The 22,516-nt window shown below is 41.1% G+C and overlaps 1 protein-coding gene across 3 annotated transcripts in view; it reads right to left on the bottom strand.

Moving 5' to 3' along the window:
- The window catches only part of HINFP (histone H4 transcription factor), a 187,113-nt gene extending 167,306 nt beyond the window's left edge, over positions 1-19,807 (bottom strand). The window contains exons 1-4 of one of the 3 annotated variants that reach the window (XM_056544847.1): positions 19,437-19,807; positions 18,694-18,920; positions 13,004-13,115; positions 12,749-12,901 (exon numbers count right to left, since the gene is read on the bottom strand). In XM_056544847.1, the coding sequence (XP_056400822.1) occupies positions 12,749-12,901; positions 13,004-13,115; positions 18,694-18,920; positions 19,437-19,614 (670 nt within the window). In that variant the 5' untranslated portion in view covers positions 19,615-19,807. The remainder of the gene's footprint in view (positions 1-12,748; positions 12,902-13,003; positions 13,116-18,693; positions 18,921-19,436) is intronic. The other 2 variants (XM_056544846.1, XM_056544845.1) reach the window with 2 other exon arrangements.
- Between the last annotated feature and the right edge of the window lie 2,709 nt (positions 19,808-22,516).

Here is a 22,516-nt window from a genome sequence, read left to right as displayed (position 1 = left end):
CTGGATGCATTTTTGAAGTGTACTAACATTGCTGGTTATGCATACTAGATTTATAGGGACAGAAAGTTGATCCAGGGATTTATTCGGGAAGGAATTTTTACCTCTAGTATCAGGGTTTTTTGCCTTCCTCTTGATCAACTCAGTAGGGACTCATTAGAGATATAGGTTAAACTTGGTGGACTCTAGTCTTATTTCAACCTTATGAACTATGGGGGACATGTATCAAAGATTTTACCCCTGTTTTGTGTGCATTTTTTTGCGCAAAATTTTGCGCAAGCCCTTTTTTTGCGCACGTTTTGGTAGAGCATGTCCTCCAGATGTGGCTGAATCAGGGTACCTTGGAGTGACATCTATAGTACACATGGATTTATTAACTGCGTACTTTTTTTTTTTTTTTTTTTTTTACACCAAAAATTTTGCCGCAAGAGCTGTTTTTTTTTGCGCAAATATAAGCCATCTTGGACTTAACGTAGCAAGATGCTCTAAATCATTGATTCTATTTTCCAAAGAGTGGATTTAGGAGATTACTATATTTACCCGCAATTTATGAAGCTCATTGCACTTGATTGATAAATTTATCTCTTCTGCACATAATTTAGAATTCGGGAAAAGGGGTAAAATGCTTCTACCATACACAAATAATGATACATGTCCCCCTATGTTACTATGTAAGTGGGCTGTAACCTCACCTGACATCTGACAGTTAAACAGACCCCCATCTTCCCCACATCACACTGCCACCGCTTGTAAACAACAGGAAAGCGCAGGACCGGAACTACAGCTGAATATACCGGACTCTCACAATGTTATTCTGAAGTGCAGGGGACCAGCCGACGTCAGAAAGCTCGTGCATGTGCACCACTGCATTCCCAAATTCAAAGGACTGGCCTCCGGAGTTCACATATTAATGTCCATCTTCAGCGCATGCGCTGTATGCATCTCCCTGCTTGGGCGGCCATTTTGGATAAGGGAATTGTCAATATACTATATATTAGAGATGAGCGAACTAACAGTAAATTTGATTCGTCACAAACTTCTCGGCTCGGCAGTTGATGACTTTTCCTGCATAAATTAGTTCGGCTTTCAGGTGCTCCCGTGGGCTGGAAAAGGTGGATACAGTCCTAGGAAAGAGTCTCCTAGGACTGTATCCACCTTTTCCAGCCCACTGGAGCACCGGAAAGCTGAACTAACTTATGCAGGAAAAGTCAGCAACCGCCGAGCCGAGAAGTTCGTGATGAATCGAATTTACTGTAAGTTCGCTCATCTCTACTATATATCAAAGGCCACATATAGAAAAAGCACATTAAGGTCAAAGCCTAAGTGTGTTCTTCATGGCAAACATAAACCTGTGCACCTGAAAAATTAAAAAAATTCAATAGTGCAGTAACAGGGCATCATTGTACAATACAGTTAATACCCCCATGAGATTCACCAAGGTAATATGTATATATAAAAAGGACTAAAAAAGTATATAAATGGGAATCCTCCAATATTGAAAACATCCACACACTTTGTTCAAATCACGTCAGTGAAGCATCTATAATATAGCACAACCCGTGGTAAGCTTCCTGGTGGACAACAGAGGAGACGTGCATTATGTTTAACTACAATGATGGACAATGTGTCGCAAGCACACAATTAGGTGTACTCCGGCCATACTGCATCATCTGTGTATACCATTACCACACGTCTATGGAATGTTTATAACATCCCAGAGCCTGTGACACAAACTATACGCACACCTAATATTGGGGTACTCAAATGTATTAATACCTTATGGAACAATAATTACAACTAAGGGTATATATTGGTCCATGATGCTCACGTGTCCCACCACCAGACATTATCAGGTGAACAGATAAAAAAAAAAAAAAATTCTTCCGTTTATATTTAATACATTTTTTTGGGGGGGGAATTAGAAATAAAGTGTAAAGCTGTAAGTTAAAGAAAGGGGGATTATATATACACAATGTAGGGTTGTGGGTGATACAGGGTCGGACAGGGCACTAGGCCTAAATTTGAGGAGTGTAAAGTGGGGGGGGGGTTAATTATATGTGAGATATGGGTTGTAATTATATGATGATGTAAAACTTATTGTAGTTGATGTGAAAAGGAACCATAAAATTAAATTTGTAAAAATAAATAAATGCACATATTTTTGGTTGAGCTTTTATAAAATAGGACGGGCCTCAACAGTACAGAAAACACCACATAACACGTATGCCGTCCATATGTGCCCCCCCATCACACTGTGAAAAATTAAAAAAAATAAAGAGTATATACAATCTATATACAGATAAATCAACGTTGGCATTATTCAATAAGGATCTTTTCATAGGGCATGACACTTACAAAACATATATATTAGTTTCAATGAAAAATAAATGTTCGCCCCTTCGATTGTAGGGACCGTAACTATCTATCGAGATAAGTTCACGTTTTTTTCAGTATTCTATCTACCACCCCCCCTTCTGGGTCGAGGTAGGTAATCAATAATCATAAATCTCAACCGGTCCAATGTATGTTTATACTGATCATTCACTAGCCATTGATGTGATAGATGAAGATCTACATAGCTTTCTGTTACCAAAGTACCCTAAGACCCCTATGATATACATGTTGCCGAAAATCCATAAAAGTTTACAAAATCAGCCGGTAAAAACTATAGTGTCGGGCAGAGACTCGATACTTAGTCCAGCTGCCATTTATGTAGATACATTTCTCTGGTAATATGCAGTAAACACAAAATGTTATATTAGGGATACCGATTTTTTAGTAAAACTTAAGGAGGTGGTACTTCCAGATGATTTTAATCCTTTGTTACTTTGACGTGGTGAGCCTGCATATCTCTATCAATCATGAAAGAGGAATACAGAGCATCACCAAAAGGTGCTACGGAAGAGCACACATTATGTTGAATGTAACGAATTTATATTGGGTCTAGTTGAAATCATATTGACGTGTAATTATTTTCTTTTTGAAAACAGCTATTACATACAATTAAAGGGTTCGGAAATGGGGTCAAATATGGCGCCCACTTAAGCCAATATTATTATGGCTGACATGGAGGAGTCGCCTTTGTACTCTACCAAAGTGGTGTGGCGTGTATATAAAGTAGTGGCATTATATAGGTGACATCTTCGTGATCTGGATGGGTACAGATGACGGGTTAACGAGCTTCTTTGGAAAATTGAATGAAATTGGTGTCATCCAGGACAGGAATACAATTTTTGGATACCTTGGTTTATGTAGAAGATGGTAAACTTATAACTGATTTTGTTCACCAAACCGATGAACAGAAACAATCTGTTACGTTTTGACAGTGCTCATCCTAGGGGGAAGGTAAAGTTGCTACCGTACAGTCAGTTTTTAAGGATAAAGAGGATTGTTGAGGACCAGGTTAAAATGGAAGAAAGACTGAGGGACATGGGGCAGAACAACCGACATTGGATACAAAAACTTGTAAAGCAGACCATGTTATACATGTATTGATCTCTCCATGCCCAATGATTTACGTGGGAGAGACAACTACTGAATGTAGGATCAGACTCAATAAATCATAAGTCTTTGATTCAGACAATAAAATGTCTGGGGACCAGAAGTGCATTTTTACCTGAGTCTAAACATAGATTGGACCAGTTAAGATTTATGATTATTGATAACATACCTCGACCTAAAAGGGACGGCGATAGAGAAGACTTTGGAAAAAACGTGAATTTATCTGGATAGATTAGTTGCGGTCCCTACAACCAGAGGGGCTGATCATCTGAACATTGATTTTTCATAGAAAAAATAAATAAATAAATTGTTTGTATATATATATATATATATTTTATATTATACATACATACACACACACAGTGGGGATCAAAAGTTTGGTCACACCAGGTAAAAATTTGTATTGATGTGCATAAAGAAGCCAAAGAAAGATGGAAAAATCTCCAAAAGGCATCAAATTAAAGATTAGACATTTGCAAAGCTTTGCAAAGCTGAGACCTGCCAGTGTCATGGATTGTTCTCAATCATCATCTGGGAGACCAGGTGATGTCAATCCCAAAGGTTTTAAATGCCCAGACTCATCTGACCTTGCCCCAACAATCAGCACCATGAGTTCTTCTAAGCAGTTGTCTAATGTTTAATGAAAATAACCTCTGTCCAACTGTTAAGCATGGGGGGGGGGGATCAATCATGCTTTGGGATTGTATTGCAGCCAGTGGCACAGGGAACATCTCAGGAGTAGAAGGAAAATGGATTGAATAACATTTCAGCAAATTTTGGATGCTAACTTGATGCCATCTGTGAAAAAGCTGAAGTTAAAGAGAGGATGGCTTCTACAAATGGATGAGGATCCATGGAGGATTACATAAAGAGGCGTAAACTGAAGGTTTTGCCATGGCCTTCACAATCTCCTGGCCACAACATAATTGAAAATCTATGGATAGACCTTAAAATAGCAGTCCGTGACAGACAGCCCAAAAATCTCAAAGAACTGGAAGACTTTTGTAAGGATGAATGGGCAAAGATACCTCAAACAAGAATTGAAAGGCTCTTGGCTGGCTACAAAAACCATTTACCAACTGTGATACTTGCCAAATGGGGCAGTACAAGATATTAACTCTGCAGGGTGCCCAAACTTTTGCAGACGCCATTTATTTGTTTTCTGTTATTTTGAAAGTGTAAATGATGGAAATAAAACCTAACTTTTGTTGACATATTATAAGAATGTCAAATCTGTAATTTGATGCCTTTTGGAGATTTTTCCATCTTTCCTTGGCTTCTTTATGCACATTAATACAAATCATTACCTGGGGTGCCCAAACTTTTGATCCCCACTGTGTGTGTGTATATGTGTATATATATATATATATATATATATATATATATATATATATATATATTTATTAATTGCCAAGCCCTATGATAAGGTCCCTTTTGAATCATGGCAACATTGATTCATCTGTATGTAGATTGTATATATTAGGGATCAATCGATTATCGGTTTGGCCAATATTATCGATTCTCGAAGTTATCGGTATCATCAATTACCTTGCCGATAATGCGGTTGCTTTAAATCAATGAATTGCAGCGGCTTTTGCGGGGCCAGAGACCGCCGCCGCCGCCCACTTCTCTTCCCTCTGCCTGTCCTGGGGTCCTGAGTCCCACCACCGCTGCTGCCAGAGACTGCCGCTGGTGCCACGTTGCCTCCCCCATCCCCGGTTTAGAATTACCTGTTTCCGGGGTCCGCGCTAATTCTGGCTCCGACGGTGTCCTGAGCTGTCACTTTGCACAAGGCCACTGACGGTTACGTCGCATTGAGGATGTCACACGTCATTGCACATCGCACAGCAACAGCGCAGGACGGCGCAGGAGCCGGAAGTAGCACGGACTCCGGGAACATGTAATTATAAAACCGGGGATGGGGGAGGCAATGGGGCACCGACGGCGGTCTCTAGCAGAGGCGGTGGTTGGACTCAGGACCCCAGGACAGGCAGGGGGAGAGAAGCAGGTGGCGGCAGCGGTATTTGGCCCTGCAAAAGCCGCTGCAGTTCATTGATTTAAAGCGCCCGCAGAAACAGTTTATCAAGGTATACCCGCGCACACCCCCCCCCCCTCATTTTACCAAGGATATTTGGGTGGGGGGGGGTAATTAAAATAAAATGCACGGAATATCGGTATAAGTTATCGGCCTGAAAGTTCATAGGTTATCGGATCTAACAAAAAATTAAAAAAAATAAATAAATAAAAACAAAATCGGTCAATCCCTAGTATATATTCTTATTTTTTTCACACTGTAATGGGGACACTCATTTGAAATATACGGTATATATATGTGCATTCCTTAAATAAAATGTATTACATGTATATTTATCTGTTCACCTGATATGATATTGGTGTTGGAAAACGTGAGGATCATGGACCAATATATCCCCTTAGTTGCAATTATTGTGCTATAAGGTGTTTATACATTAAAGTCCCCCAATAATAGGTGTGCATATAGTTTGTGTCACAGGCTCTGGGATGTTATAAACATTCCATAGACATGTGGTAAATGGGAGAGTGCTGGTAATGGTATACACAGGAGAGGCAGTATGGCCAGAGTACACCTAATTGTGTGCTTGCAACACATTGTCCATCATTGTAGTTACACATAATGCGTGTCTCCTCTGATGTCTACCAGGACGCTTATCACGGGCTGTGATATATTATAGATACTTCCCTGACGTGATCTGAACAAAGTATGTGTGGAGGTTTTCAATATTGGAGGATTTGCATTTATATACTTTACATTAGTCCTTTATTATTAGTCCTAAAATTTTTAGCCTAAAGTCTATCTGTGTGTTATACGCCGATATGCCGCTGCAGTTCAATGATTTAAAGCGGGCGCTTTAAATCAATGAACTGCAGCGGCTTTTGCAGGTCCAGAGACCTGCCGTCACTGACGGTTTCTTTGCCCCTGCCTATCCTGGGGTCCAGAGACTGCCGGCGCCGCTGCCCCATTACCTCCTCCATCCCCCCCTGTTTTTCTGACCCTGCAGAAGCCCCCAGGAAAGGCAGGGGGAGAGAGGCAGTCACTGCCCGCTTCTCTCCCCCTGCCTTTCCTGGGGCCTAGAGCCCTGCTGCCGCCGCTTCTCTCCCCACTGCCCCATTGCCTCCCCCATCCCCGGTTTTATGATAACCTGTTGCCAGTGTCTGGTCCGCGCTGCTTCTGGCGAGCCAGAAGCAGCGTGGACCCGAGCCAGACGCAGCGCGGACCCGAGCCAGACGCAGCGCGGACCCGAGCCCGGCAACAGGTTATCATAAAAGCGGGGATGGGGGAGGCAATGGGGCAGCGGCGCCGACAGCCAGGGGGAGGCAATGGGGCAGCAGCAGGGCTCTAGACCCCAGGAAAGGCAGGGGGAGAGAAGCGGGCAGCGACGGCCTCTCTCTCCCTGCCTTTCCTGGGGGCTTATGCGGGGTCAGAAAGTGTATCGGGGTATACACATGCACACACATGCACCCTTAAATGTACTGTATAGGAAGTGAAGCCCCCAAAAGTTACAAAACTGCGTTTTTTTTTATTCAATTTTGTCTCACAAGGATTTTTTATTTCATTTTGCCGTAGAATTTTGGGTAAAATGACTGACGTCATTACAAAGTAGGATTGGTGGCGCAAAAAATAAGCCATGATATGGATTTTTAGGTGAAAAATTGAAAGAGTTATGATTTTTTAAAGGTAAGGAGGAAAAAACTAAAATGCAAAAACCTTATCCTTAAGGGGTTAAAAAAAAGTTTAACAAATGTTTAATAAATCATATTTGGTTTCACTGGGTGCGTTAATTTTTTTGTTCATAAAAAAAATCATGTTAACCTCTTAACCCCTTATGGACGCAGCCCATTTGGGCCTTAAGGACGCAGACAATTTTATTCTTACGTTTTCGATTTTTCATCCTCGCCTTCAAAAAATCATAACTCTTCTATTTTCATCCACAGACTAGTATGAGGGCTTGTTTTTTGCGCGACCAGTTGTCCGTTGTAATGCCATCACTCTACCATAAAATGTATGGCACAACCAAAAAAATACTATTTGTGTGGGGAAATTAAAAAGAAAACCGCAATTTTGCAAATTTTGGAAGGTTTCGTTTTCACGCCGTACAATTTACGGTAAAAATGACATGTGTTATTTATTCTCTGGGTTAATACGATTAAAATGATACCCATGAAAGCATACTTTTCTATTACTGTTGCGCTTAAAAAAAAAAAAAAATCACAAACTTTTTAACCAAATTAGTACGTTTAAAATCCCCCTATTTTGAAGACCCATAAAACTTTTTTATTTTTCCGTATAAGCGGCGTTACGAGGGCTCATTTTTTGCGCCGTGATCTGTACTTTTTATTGATACCATATTTGCTTATATAAAACTTTTAATACATTTTTTATAAATTTTTTGGGAATAAAATGTTATAAAAAAAAACAGCTATTACCACTTTTTGGGGGTGAAATCGGGAAAATGGGACAATTTTTCACATTTGTTTAACTTTATTTTTTTTACTTTACATATTATGGCTTATTTTTTGCGTCGCCAATTCTACTTTGCAGTGACATTAGTCATTTTATCCCAAAATGCACGGCGAAACAGAAAAAAAAAATCATTGTGCGACATAATCGAAAAAAAAACGCCATTTTGTAACTTTTGGGGGCTTCCGTTTCTATTGCATATTTCGGTAAAAATTACACATTATTCTGTAGATCCAGGTTTGATTTTGTCACACTTCTGGAAAAAATCAACTACATGCAGGAAAATTTATACGTTTAAAAATGTCATCTTCTAACCCCTATAACTTTTTTATTTTTCCACGTACAGGGCGGTATGATGACTAATTTTTTGCGCCGTGATCTGAAGTTTTTATCGGTATGATTTTTGTTTTGATCGGACTTTTTGATCACTTTTTATTCATTTTTTAATGGTATAAAAAGTGACCAAAATACGTTTTTTTGGACTTTGGAATTTTTTTGCGCGTACGCCATTGACCGTGCGGTTTAATTAATGATATATTTTTATAATTCGGACCTTTACGCACGTGGCGATACCTCATATGTTTATTTATTTTATTTTTTTTTACACGGTTTTCTTTTTTTTATGGGAAAAGGGGGGTGATTCAAACTTATATCAGGGAAGGGGTTAAATGACCTTTATTAACACTTTTTTTTTACATTTTTTTTTGCAGTGTTATAGGTCCCATAGGGACCTATAACATTGCACACACTGATCTCTCATCCTGATCACAGGCGTGTATTAACACGCCTGTGATCAGTGTTATCGGCGCTTGACTGCTCCTGCCTGGATCTCAGGCACGGAGCAGTCATTCGTCGATCGGACACCGAGGAGGCAGGTAAGGGCCCTCCCGGTGTTCGGTCAGCTGTTCAGGACGCCGCGATTACACCGCGGCGGTCCCGCACAGCCCGACTGAGCAGCCGGGTCACTTTCACTTTCGAAGCGGCGGCCAGCTTTGACCGCCTCTTCTAAAGGGTTAATACCGCACATCGCCGCGATCGGCGATTTGTGGTATTAGCCGCGGGTCCCGGCAGTTGATGAGCGCCGGGACCGACGCGATATGATGCAGGATCGCGGCGCGATCCCGCTTCATATCGCGGGAGGCGGCGCAGGACGTAAATATACGTCCTGCGTCATTAAGGGGTTAATAGTCCCCATAGGGGACTATTTATAGCAATCATTCGATTGCTAATCCTGTTCAGTGCTATGTATAGGACATAGCACTGATCAGGGTTATCGGTCATCTTCTGCTCTGGTCTGCAGGAAGGCAGATCAGAGCAGAAGACTCCCGGAAGGCAGCGGAGGCAGGTGAGGGGACCTCCAACTGCCGTGCTGGATAATCGGATCGCTGTGGCAGCGCCGCGGGCGATCCGATCATCCATTTAAGTGACCTCGATGCTGCAGATGCCGTGATCTGTATTGATCACGGCATCTGAGGGTTTAATGGCGGACATCCGCGGGATCGCGGGTGTCCGCCATTACCGGCGGGTAGCTGGCTGCGATCAACAGCCGGGACCTGCCTCGCATGATCCGGGCATCGCTCCGATGCCCGTGGTTATGCTTAGGACGTAAATGTATGTCCCGGTGCGTTAAGTACCACCTCACCAGGACTTACATTTACGTCCTTCGTCGTTAAGGGGTTAAAGGACCAAGCGTTTTTTCACTTTAGTTTTTTTCCTCCTTACCTTTTAAAAATCATAATGGCTTTTTTGATGGCTTTTTTTGCACCACAATTTCTACTTTGTAATGACATCAGTCATTTTACCCAAAAATCTAAGGCAAAACAAAAATAAAAAATCAATGTGCGATAAAATTTAAGAAAAAACGCAATTTTGTAGCTTTTGGGGGCTTCCATTTCTACGCAGTACATTTTTCGGTAAAAATGACACCTTATCTTTATTCTGCAGGTCCATACAATTAAAATGATATCCTACTTATGTAGGTTTGATTTTGTTGTACTTCTGGAAAAAATCATAACTACATGCACAAAAATGTATATGTTTAAAGGGTACCCCTCTCATCAAATAAACTTTTAATATATTTTAGATTAATGAATGTTGAATAACTTTCCAATAGCAGGTTAATGAAAAATATGCTTCTTTCTATTGTATTTTTCCCGATCAGTACCGTCAGCAAGCATTTCTGACTCATGCTGGAGTCCTAAGCACTCAGTGCTTCCAGCCTGCTTTGTTCACAGCCAAACAGGCTGTGAACAAAGCAGGCTGGCAGCCTGAGTGTTCTCCTTTGTGAACAAAGCAGACTGGCAGCTCGTAGTGTTTAGGACTCCAGCAGTCTGAAATGCTTGCTGCCAGGACTGGTAGGGAGACCCCTAGTGGTCATTTCTTCAAAGTGGAAAATTAAATAGAAAGAAGCATGTTTTTTAATAACATGCAATTGTAAAGTTATTCTGCATACATTAATCTATAATATATCAAAAGTTTTTTTGATGAGAGGTACCCTTTAAAATTGTCTTTTTCTGACCCCTATAACTTATTTATTTTTCCACATACGGGCGGTATGAGGGCCCATATTGTGCGCCGTGATCTGAAGTTTTTATTGGTACCATTTTGACCATCGTGTTTGAACGGAATTTTTTAGGTTATAAAAAGTGACCAAAAATATGCTATTTTGCACTTTGGAATTTCTTTGCACGTATGCTATTGACAGTGCGGTTTAATTAACGATATATTTTTATAGTTCAGACATTTACGCACGTGGCGATACCACATGTTTATTTTTTTACAGTTTTTTTTATGGGAAAAGGGGGTGATTCAAACTTTTACTACGGAAGGGGTTAAATCACATTTAATTATTTATTTTTTTGCAATGTTATAGTCCCCATAGCATAGCATTGAACAGTGTTATCTGCGCTTGATTGCTCAAGCCTGGATCTCAGGCTTGGAGCAATCAAACGCCGATCGGACAGCTTGGAGCCAGGCAGGGAGCCTCCCGCTGTCCGGGACGTTGCAGCGGTCCCGAACAGCTCCGCTGAGCTAACCAGCAGCATATTCTTCAGTTTTAGATGCCGCAATCAACTATGAGCATGGCGTCTAAAGGGTTAATACCGGACATCAGCCCGATCGGTGATGTCCGGTATCACCCCACAGATACAAAGCAGGCTCAGCTTCTGAGCGCGTTTCACAGATTGGGACCCAGCCAATCTGTGAAAACATCTGTGGTCGTTAAGGGATTGATGATCCTGCACGGTGAATGGCGTAAACCAAAAAATAAGGGTACCAATAAAAACTACAGATCACGGCGCAATAAAGCCCTCAAACATCCCCGTATACGAAAAAAAAGTGGGCAGGGCAATGCATTTTCGGTTTTATTTTTCGGCCAAGTACAGCTTAAATTTTCGGCGCGGCCCCAAATTTTCTTTTCGGTGCATCCCTAGTAAATATAATATGATGCGCAACTGTAGGTGATGATCAGGGATCATGTACATGTATGTTGGAACATATCACTTGTCACTGATGTTTGTTATATAGTAAATTGATTGCACTGTGTATTATATAAACAGATAGTGAATGTTTTATAAATATATTATGTAAATTGATGTTGTTGATGTCACTGATTAGCACCAGATGAAATGAAGTGATGTAATATGTTTTATTGGCTTGAGAAAGGTCTCATTGTGTAGACCGAAACATAGCACTGTAACTTGGATGGGTGAATAAAACCACGCTGCTTTCACGCTTGCTTTGGAGTGCCACTTCTTTATCCAGTGGATTTGTTGAATATGGGGTATTGAGTCCTGCCCTCAGTTGCTGAGCACCCACTTGGACCAAGAGTCCTGAACACAGTGTTGGTTCTTTCCCACTAGCTATACAAAGTCTCCAGTACTGCAATACTCCATGTGAGTACTCACAAGTGCTCTGTACAGCAACATGAGCACTTACCTCTTGCTACTGCTATTACCTCTTCCTATACACCCAATCATTCTGCTAGCATTTCCCACTGCTCTATGACATTATCTGCCTACCTTTAAATCTTCTAAAAATAGACTCCTAAATCCTTTTCCTCAGATACTGAGGTTAGGACTGGCTTTCGGTTCTGACCATTCTTCTAGGTTACCGACATTTTTTCCCATTTGGCGTATCCCTCCGGGAACATCAACCCTGTTACAAATGTTTGTGTAAACAAGACTATTGACAATTAGGAACGGGAGATATATTTAGACCCATTGCACAGACAAATCACATGATGGTTACTTGTATACTAAGACATTTTTACACAGTCTTTTTGATTAGAAAGAAGCGCGCCCTTACGAAGAGATAGGGTACTAGGGATTATTCAATTTTCTTAAGAACTTCAATCCAAGAAGAACAGATTGGGTCACAAGTTAAATACACAAGACAGCATCTTGGTGGATCGGCAAAAGAATGCATCTGTGAGATATGCAAGTTAATTTAAAATCAGTAGCCCTATATGATATCTCTTTTATTAGATGTGTGGTTATTTGTTATATGTCAGCACTTTATCTGAGATTATGATATAGGATCTTGGGTTTTAATGAATTAAATAAAAGTATATATTTTAGTCAGGAGATATTGTCAGTGATAGGGTTTTAATATGGCTAGTGGATTTTTTGATAATCTAGTTTTTCAGTGAGTTGTACAAACTACCAATGTTAAGATAGCAGTTCTGTAGAGATTTTCTCTGGAAGGATACAGAATTGTTTCTCAGTTTATTAGCAAATAAAATTACAGACTTACGATCTAAAGAGGTTTGCCGTCTAAGGTGATCGTAGAATTTTGTATTATTGGAAAACATGCCACCACAGTTTGGACAGGATATAACCTTCTCTTGTGTGTGACTTCGTAGGTGCTCACGTAGCTTGCATCGACTTTTACAAGAACAGTCACAGTCTGTAAAGTCAGGGGAGAAAAAAAAAAAAAACTGAAAGGGTCCAGATATATTGACATAAAATCACAACGAAAAGGTCAAAAGAGAAGTAATTTTAAGCTTACCTTTCCAGCCACAAAGCAGGACCCGGTTCTCTTTACCAGCTGCTTCATATTCTGCGCTGAGACCATGAGAGTCAACATGTCTGTAGTACCATTCAGCATTGTCAAATGAGCTCTATAGTAGGTGGAAAGAAAATGTGTTACATTAATTGCTTCACAGCCACAAAAAGGTGACCAACTAGTTTGCCTAGCATGGAGAACAGTTTTCCTGCAGGGGTTCTTAGTGATTTACAGTCAGGTGATCGGACTCCTACCCGAAATCACATGGTCAGAAGGGCAAGGACCATGTGACCACACCGGAAACATGTGGGAACGCCGGTTGGAGCGCGATATCCGGTAAGTGATTATCTATTATGTATTTAAACTGTAGACATTTTTATAATTGTTATGCCTGATGGAGGAGGTGGCGGAAGCCTTACATAGCCTCAGAAATGCGTCACAATAAAAGTATATGAAGATATGCCACAGATCCATCCCCCTGATTTTGCATGATTATCGAAAACCAGTGGATACTCGCTAACCTGGAGGGGGGAGGGGGGGTATGTAAAATTTACTTACATCTCCCCGATGTGGAGTAAGTCCTAGTCATGCTTATAAATGCACCTTGAAATTTAACTGATATTCCGCTGAGCGCTGGTTTTGTTATTTCTCTTTTACCATTGTCTACTATACGGATGCACTTGAAGTCCATGCGGATCTACACCCTGACGCTCTCCAATCGTGATTGGATACCTACCAAGTTAGAGGAACATCTCTTATCTTACCTTTAAGCCAACGTGGCCTGGGGGTGTTTGCGGTGAATCCTAAACCTTACAGGGTTCACTGCTCACACCGGGTGAGTCCTTATTATTTTTAAAAATAATTTATTTTTTTGTTAGTCATTCAGATTGCAGGGCTCCCTAAATATTTTTTTCCTTTTTTTGATTTGTAGTGATTTACAGTGGTATTCCTACTTCAGCCGGTTATTCTCCATCTACAAGATAGCTAGATAACTAGCTGCTTGGGATCCTCTAGGACCCTCACAGATTATGTGAATGGAGGAGAAATGTCCCCAGAATGAACGTAACGCAAAACATATGCAAGGCCAGTACTGCATTTATTCTTAATGGGGGTTTCATGTGCACATAAAAGCAATGAAAGTGTTAGGAATCATTCTGACAAACAGGCGATGCAGTAAAGCAAACTGCAGCTAAATACAACGTGGGCGCTCAAAATATCACGTGTGAATGCATAACTAGTCTCTGCTTAGTAGAGACAGACTATAACAGCAGATGACCAGTTTGATGTATAAGAAAAACAAAATAGGAAGACTTCCATGGCCAAAAAAGCAGAACAATAGATCACTGAGCAATGATCAGATAAATCTGGATTTGTGTTCCTCAGTTCTGATGGGATGCTCAGCATTTGGCTTGTGAGAACAGTTCTGGCTGGAGGAGGTGGTGTAATGTTAAAGAGAATGTTTTCTCTGCACACTCTGAGTCCTCTGATGCCTGTGGATTGACTTTTGAACTCTGAATTTCCATTTGGGACCCTCTAACCTATCCAAGTGAGTCTTAGCTTATTTTTTCATGACATATTGTACTTAAAAGAGGTACTACAGTGGAAAACATTTTTTTTTTTTTTTTAAATCAACTGGTGCCAGAAAGTTAAACAAATTTGTAAATTACTTCTATATAAAACACTTACTCCTTCCAGTACTTAGCTGCTGTATGCTCCACAGGAAGTTATTTTCTTTTTGAATTTCCTTTCTGTCTGACCATAGTGCTCTCTGCTGACACCTCTGTCCGTGTCAGGAACTGTCCAGCGCAGGAGAAAATCCCCATAGCAAATTTATCCTGCTGTGTACAGTACCTGACATGGACAGAGGTGTCAGCAGAGCGCACTGTGGTCATACTGAAAAGTAAAAAAAAAAAGAAAAGAACTTCCTGTGTAGCATACAGAAGCTAATAAGTACTGGAAGGATTAAGATTTTTAAATAAAAGTCAATTACAAATCTGTTTAACTTTCTGACACCAGTTGATTTGAATAAAATTGAATTGCACTGGAGTACCCCTCTAATGTTAGTGGCTGTCCATACATTCTGTATTTTTGTATGAAAAACTAAAAAATCCTCTGAAAAAAAATTGAAATGTTAGCATTTTTCTTAATTCCAGATTAACTAATTGTTAAAAAAAAATAATAAAAAAAATCATAATCATGCCACATTAATTAGTTATTAATTCACATTTACAATATGCCTACTTTTTGTTGACGGAATATGTAAAGTGTACCTGTCATTAGCAAAAAATTATATAATGTAGAAAATAAGTTATGTATATTTGTAATATACATTGGTTAAAAATGTTTTTATATTTTTGTCCCTGCAGCTATTACATGCATGTCTCTGAGGAGGAAGTGTGGGTGGACAAGCAGGGCTCTGTGCACCGAGGACAAGCAGGGCTCTGTGGAGTGAGGCTCTGTGACATGCTCCCAGCTTACACAGTCAGCTGACAAGTCAGGAGACTTCAGAGCCCTGCTTGTCCTGCCCTCACTTCCTGTATTTGGTCTTCTCACAAAGAAACACATGCAATAGCTGCAGAGAAAGCATTAAAGACAGGTACACATGAAAATGCTATTTATTTATTATTTATTTTTTAAATCAGAAATTTTTAGGGACCAGTTCAGTTCTGAAATGGATTTGCAGAGCCTGTATGTAAGAACCCCTGGTAGATTTTCATCTACTTTTGTAGTAGATCTTCCTTTTATTTGGTATATTTTGTAGGCATTATATAAAGATACAGAGGCCTTTGGGTCCAAAAAATATTTTCGCAAGACAAATTGATGTTTTCATTGGTACCATTTTGGGGTACATGTGACACGGATTGCCTTTTATTCATTTTTTCCTATGAGAAAGAAGGACAACCTGCTCAGTCAACCTCCCGCTTACCACATCCCTCTATCCCCAGGCATGCTTTAATGAATAAGCAATAAAGATTGGACAAGTGTTACTATCAGTTAGTGCTGCTAGCTTTAATTCCTTTGGTTGGTGCTTGGCAAATTGAAACTACTACTGTGGCTCCACATCTAGCTGTGCACCGCTAATATTCTCGGCTTACTCCCTGCTATATAATCAGCGTGAGTTAGTTTTTTTTTTTTTTATTCATTCATTTTTTATATTGTTCATCATGTAACAGTCCTATAGAGATCACATTCCCATGTGTATACTGGAGTGGTAAGGTGGTGCTAGGAATAAGAAACGCATAGAACACAGAATAAATGTAAAAAACAGATTTTCCTGCACTCACCGCAATCCACTGCTCACTATAGAGGAAGCCGTCATGGTGGTATGGGACTTGCACAGGGGCTGAGCTAGTCCCATACCTCCATGACGGCTTCCTCTATAGTGAGCAGTGGATTGCGGTGAGTGCAGGATCATCTGGATTTAATTTATTTTCAATATTTTTTTTTTCCTAAAACATTTTATAATTTTTTTACTTTTTTGTCCCCATAGAGGACTTGAAGCTGCCATTGCCTAATCAATGGTTAGGTTTACAGCAGTAACTCTGCTGGACCTCATAGGTATATGGCATAACCGAAGGCTGTGATGTGGCCATGTCTGGAAGCCGGCTCCTGCCAAAGATCCTGTTCCCTCTGCTTCTGAGCTCACAGGATCAGTATGGCGTACAATTACGTTAGGGCTGCAGAATATATCGCAATCGAATCATGATAATTGCAGATTGTGATATAGCAAACAGTGAGACGCACGCTGGAGGGGCAAAAACGCGCAGCACAGGAACAGACTTTCAGGTGAAACACTGAATCCGCTGATCCTGGCTCCAATCCTAACGGCGGCTGTATGCTCAGCCTCTGTGCAGTACGGCCTAGCCCCTCTGGTGTGAATCTCACAGTTTTTTCTCCCAGCAGTGCCTAGTGCTAAGAGGTGGTGACTTAACCCCACCACTGTTGGCCACCATTTATATATGGCGCAGCCGTACGGTGGGTGTATGAAGCAAGCTTAGAAGCTGAGCTCACTTCATGCTGACTAAAGCCTAACCAAAAATGCCCAAAACACATGTCCTTTGGATAGGGGATAAGATGTCTTAGCGCCGGAGTACCCCTTTAAGGGAAGTCACTTACTCCCAATGCTCCATCCCATGCGGCTGCTCTGCACCAAAGAGCAACGCAACAATGCCAGTGAATGTGGAGACTATACTAGGCCAGGCCAAGCACATGAAACGCGGAGGAGAAATTATGCTAATTTCTCCCCAATTCATATCCAGCCCCCTCTATTTTATGTTCAGTCAAACAAGAAATTTTTTTGGGGGGAGGCTATATGAAATAAGGGTATTTGACATAAAATGGGGTGATTTAACCAATAGTTAATTATATCACAATCGCATTTTGAAATCACAATATATACGTCTATATTTGCAATCACACGTTTTTTTCCATATCGTGCAGCCCTAATTTACGTCAATTAAAGGTAACATATTCCTGCCTGCGACATAAATACAAGTCATAAGGCAGGAAGAGTTAAGTACCTATGTCAGTAGACAGGGGTCAGCATTGGCATTTTGACTAATCTACAGCTACTCAATACACAGTAAGCTACAATGCACAGCAGTCAGAGTATTCTGACCTTTTTCTATCTTAGCCAGCAGAAGTTTTTCAGCTATTTGTGCTTCTTTCCCCACATACCTTAATGACCCTGTCCTTGGGTCACCAGCCACCACATCACAATTTATAATTGGTTAATTTCACTCTGATCATGACACAACCATTAAAACATGTCCCCATCCAGGACATATAGGGACGATCCATGTTTTGATCCTGCTCTGAAGGTAGTGGCTCCTAGCTGATTTCAGAAGCCAGAGGCTGCCGCCAAGTGTTGGCATGCGGCCATTAACTCTTTAGATTGACGCTGTCAAAGCCGACAGCAGTGTCTAAAGGGACATTTAAATGAACATTGGTGGTGCAGTGGCTTGGATCATAACCCCCACAGAGCGATTGCAGGGGGGGAGGGGGGGGTGTGGTGGCTGATCCATTCTTACAGCAGCCACAGACCTTACTTGGTCTTGTGTGGTGCTGTGCATTGATGTGTTTGAGCCATCTATCAGAAAAGTCACCTTCTGCTGTCTGGGCATGCTGGGAGTTGTAGTTTGGCAACAGCTGGAAACACACTGTTTGGAAAATGCTGCCCTAGGATGACTAATATAGTGTAAACAGAAAAAATATATACAGTTATCCCCTAATAAATTAGCCCCCTTCTATACTAAAAGTTTGTATCACCCAACTAAATAAAAATAAACATATTTGGAATTGCCACGTGCAGAATTGTCTGAACTATTCAAATAGAATACTAAAGCTGCGCAGTAAATGGCCTAAACAGAAAAAGAAAATCATCAAATGCCAGAATTGTGGTAATTTGCCCATATCACATCCGAGTAACAAATAGAATATAAGTGACTGAAAATTAGTACCGATATATACTACAGATCATGGCACAAGAAATTAGCCCAAAAAAGAGACCTATATGGATAAAAAAAAAACATTTAAAAAAGTTATAGGTGGTAAGAACAGGGCAATTTTAACCATAAAACATAACAGAAACTAAGTTGGGCATTGTTGTAACTTTGCTGACCTGAAGAATGAAGATAACATGTCAGTTTGACTGGACGGTGAACAGCTTAACTGCAGCAAGTTTACTACCTCACCTCACAATGCTCCCACATACATATGAAGCTTTCCTGGAGTTCTGGGATCATGTTTCGGCTCTGCGTGTCTAGCTGGCAGGGAATGAGATCTGTCTGAATCTGTAAAGCCTGGAGTCCCAGTTGCTTAAGTTTTGTGTGGTAGCAGTGGAAATAAACATGGCGAAACAGTTCTACTTGGCTATCCAGGGAGAAGAAGCCGCAGTCTTGCCACAAGCAACAAAACTCATCTGAAAGAGAAGGTGGAGAGATTATCACGGAATGAAAGAAAAATATAGTACCTTTAATACAAAAAATTCCCATCACATTTCATGTCTGATGCTACAATGCACAACCCTGCTCCAAGAGATGAGCCTGGTAACAGACGCCCCTATTTAGACATAGCAGGGGACCAACTTTTAGGCTCACTCCCCTCACAGTGCTCACAGGTTATAAGCTGAATGAAAAACACCATGGCCACCCTACCATACTTTACAGGGATTAGCAACCAGTTTCTCCAGATTTAGCCTAGCTGGTTATGCAACAAGGCTGGAAGGGCTGTAATGGCAGCCATATTGGTTGGACAGGTAGAAAATAGCTGCACAGTTGTTTTTAACACCAATAGAAGGAAAGAGCAACCATAGGTCCTATATCAATTTAAGATTTTCTTCTATTTCTTTGAGGTCAAAACGTTTTTAATATAAAGAATTCAGGTCACTTATGCTGCACAATATCATGGAAATCAGCATCATGGGGCAGGATCTCACCCTCACAGTCCATGTTCTCCTCTCCAGCCCGCAGCTGCTGTGCTCCTAGATGATCAGACAAATGAGCGCAGAATTCTTCCATCTTCGAAGACACATAGGTGCAGGAGCCCCATTCACACTGCAGCAGGACGTTCACGATGCGTTTTACTCCCCTGCCTGTCATTATACTGTCAGCCATGACTCCTGACAACACAAGACACCGAAGGGCGAAGAACCGTCTCTTTATACCACCACCGCTTTTATAACAACACTAAAGCAATAGGACACTTGCATTTACACAAATATGTCCAATCACGGCACCCGTCAAAACAGCACGACACGTGACACAACACGGGCTCAACCAATCTGAGAACCCTTAACAAGCACAACACGGAAGTATCGCGCCTTCTCTAAGGAGGCGGTGTGTCTTCATATAGAGTCCCCCGGAAACAGGGTCTAAACTGTAAAGAATACTAAAATATGGTCTCATATTCAATACAGAGCAGGATACAAAAACTGGCTGCTGTTCTGGAGCGTTGTCTTTAACCCATTGGGGATGAAGCCCATTTTGACCTTAAAATCTTAAGTTTTCACTTGGTTTTTTTTCTGGCAGTTTTTGGAAAACTGCCACTGCAGTTTTTGAGCCTAAGGGTGCGTTCACACGTCGGAATTCTCGCGGATGAATTCTGCGAGCGGAGCCTCCGCCTGGCGGCCGCCGCCGAAGCTAGTTCGGCGCTAGGGCTGCGGGGCACTGAGCCGTCACCATTGACGACTATGCAGTGCTCGCGGAATCCGCGCAAAGAATAAACATGTTCTTTCTTTGCACGGAATACTTTCAGCGGCGGAAATGTCCTTACTTTATATGTCCTTACTTTATATGTCCTATTCCTTTTGAATCCACTTCTGGCTTTGGCTCAAAAACTATAGTGGCAGTTTTCCAAAAACTGCCAGAAAAAAAACTGCCAGAAAAAAATACCAAGTGGAAACAGCCTAAGGAGGAGGCCAATTTTCGTTTTTTACACTTTCGTTTTTTTTTCTCCTCTCCTAATAATCATAACTCTTTCAGTTTTGCACCTACATGAGCAATCAAGCCCCTATCTCGCTGATCCATGCAAAGCTATGGGGATCAGGGTAAAAGATCAGCGTGTGCAGTGTTATAGCCCCCTATGGGAGCTATAACACTGCAAAAAAAAAGTGAAAAAGAAAAGTTAACAAAGGTAATTTAACCCCTTCCCTAATAAAAGTTTGAATCACCCCTTTTTCCTATAAAAAAAAGTGTAAATAAAAATAAATATATGTGGTATCGCCGTGTGCGGAAATGTCCGAACTATAAAATATATTGTTAATCAAACCGCATGGTCGATGGCGTATGCGCCAAAAAAATTTAAAGTCCAAAATAGTGTATTTTTGGTCACTTTTTATATCATGAAAAAATGAATAAACAGCAATCAAAAAGTCTGATCAATACAAAAATGGTACCAATAAAAACATCAGAACACGGCGCAAAAAATGAGTCCTCATAAAGGCCCGTACGCGGAAAAATTTAAAAGTTATAGGAATTAGAACATGAGAATTTTTAACCTATGAATTTTCCTGCATGTAGTTATGATTTTTTTTACGAAGTACGACAATATCCAACCTATATAAGTAGGGTATCATTTTAACCGTATGGATCTACAGAATAAAGATAAGGTGTTATTTTTACCGAAAAATGCACTGCATAGAAATGGAAGCCCCCAAAAATTACAAAATTACATTTTTTTTCTATTTTGTAGCACAATTAATTTTTTTTACGTTTCGCCGTGGATTTTTTTGTAAAATGACTAATGTCACTGCAAAGTAGAATTGGTGGCCCAAAAAATAAGCCATCATATGGAATTTTATGTGCAAAATTGAAAGCGTTATGATTTTTAGAAGGTGATGAGGAAAAAATGAAAATGCAAAAACGGAAAAACCCTGCATCCTTAAGGGGTTAATGTTATATTAAATGACCAAAAATGCACAATTTTGGACTTTTGTATATTTTTTTATGCCATCGATCGTGTGGTTAAACTACTCTTATATTTTAATAGTTCAGACATTTACACATGTGTTGGTACCACATATGACCTCAATGCAAGTCCTCCCATAGGCTTGCATTGAAAGGGCGTGATGTCGCAAGTTGGCGGAGTCGTGACGTCACAATACTCTGGCCCTGTGGTTGTGAGGCTTCAGACAAGAAGTGATCATCGCTTCGTGAAGCTGAGACAGGTGGGTGCTGCATGAGAGATTGTGGGGTCCACAGTGGCGGGACCCCCATGATAAGATGTCTAAGGGCCGGAGTACCCCTTTAAGTACCTGGACGAAAGAGCGTACCTGTATGCCCTCTGTCCCCAAAAGGTTAAGGGCAGTTCTTTAAAAGCTACCACGTTTTACTAAAAGGGTTGCTATACACTGCAGAATCATAACTAGATTTTTGGTTTGCTGTGGGTGCAATAAGTTGGTGTAGGGTGTCAGGGTTACAGTGGATTTTATCCCCTGTCGCCAAGGGGGTGGTAACACTAGAAGGGTTATAGACCCGATAGATATCTCCAGTCGGACCAGGCCCTGGTGCTCAGCTTAGATGCTGAAAAGACCTTCGATAGGCTGGGGGGGGCCCTTCATGTTTGCTACACTTCAGAAGTTTGGCATCTCAGGAAATGCCCAGATAAAAAATTAGAATTATAGATTGGAATGAACAACCAAAGGAACAGTTGGATGGGGACAGGATAGTAGAGAATAGGGAGATATGCACAGGCCCGTTGCTACAGGACAGGCAAACCAAGCAATTGCTTGGCAATTGGGGGCCCCGAGCAGAGCCGGTGATTGCCCGTCCTGTAGCGACGGGGCACTTCCCCCCATCACTATTAAGGACATCCCTGTGTCTGGAAAAATCTTTTCGGGACACAAGGATGCCCCGGTTACCTCTGTGCAGCCGCCAGCCCCTGCGTTAACTTTAAAAATGCAGGGGCCGACGGGAAGTAGCGCACGCAGGGACGTCCCGTGTGTGCGCCCATGGCAACAGAGCGGAGCAGTGAGGAGGACGCGCACGCGCATGGTAGGTAAGTGACCAGCGGGCAGTG

This window comes from Hyla sarda, chromosome 10, assembly GCF_029499605.1.
Source record: "Hyla sarda isolate aHylSar1 chromosome 10, aHylSar1.hap1, whole genome shotgun sequence".
Lineage (NCBI taxonomy): Eukaryota > Metazoa > Chordata > Amphibia > Anura > Hylidae > Hyla > Hyla sarda.
The sequence above is the reverse complement of the archived record's forward strand: the minus strand, read 5'-3'. Positions and strand labels throughout refer to the sequence as shown.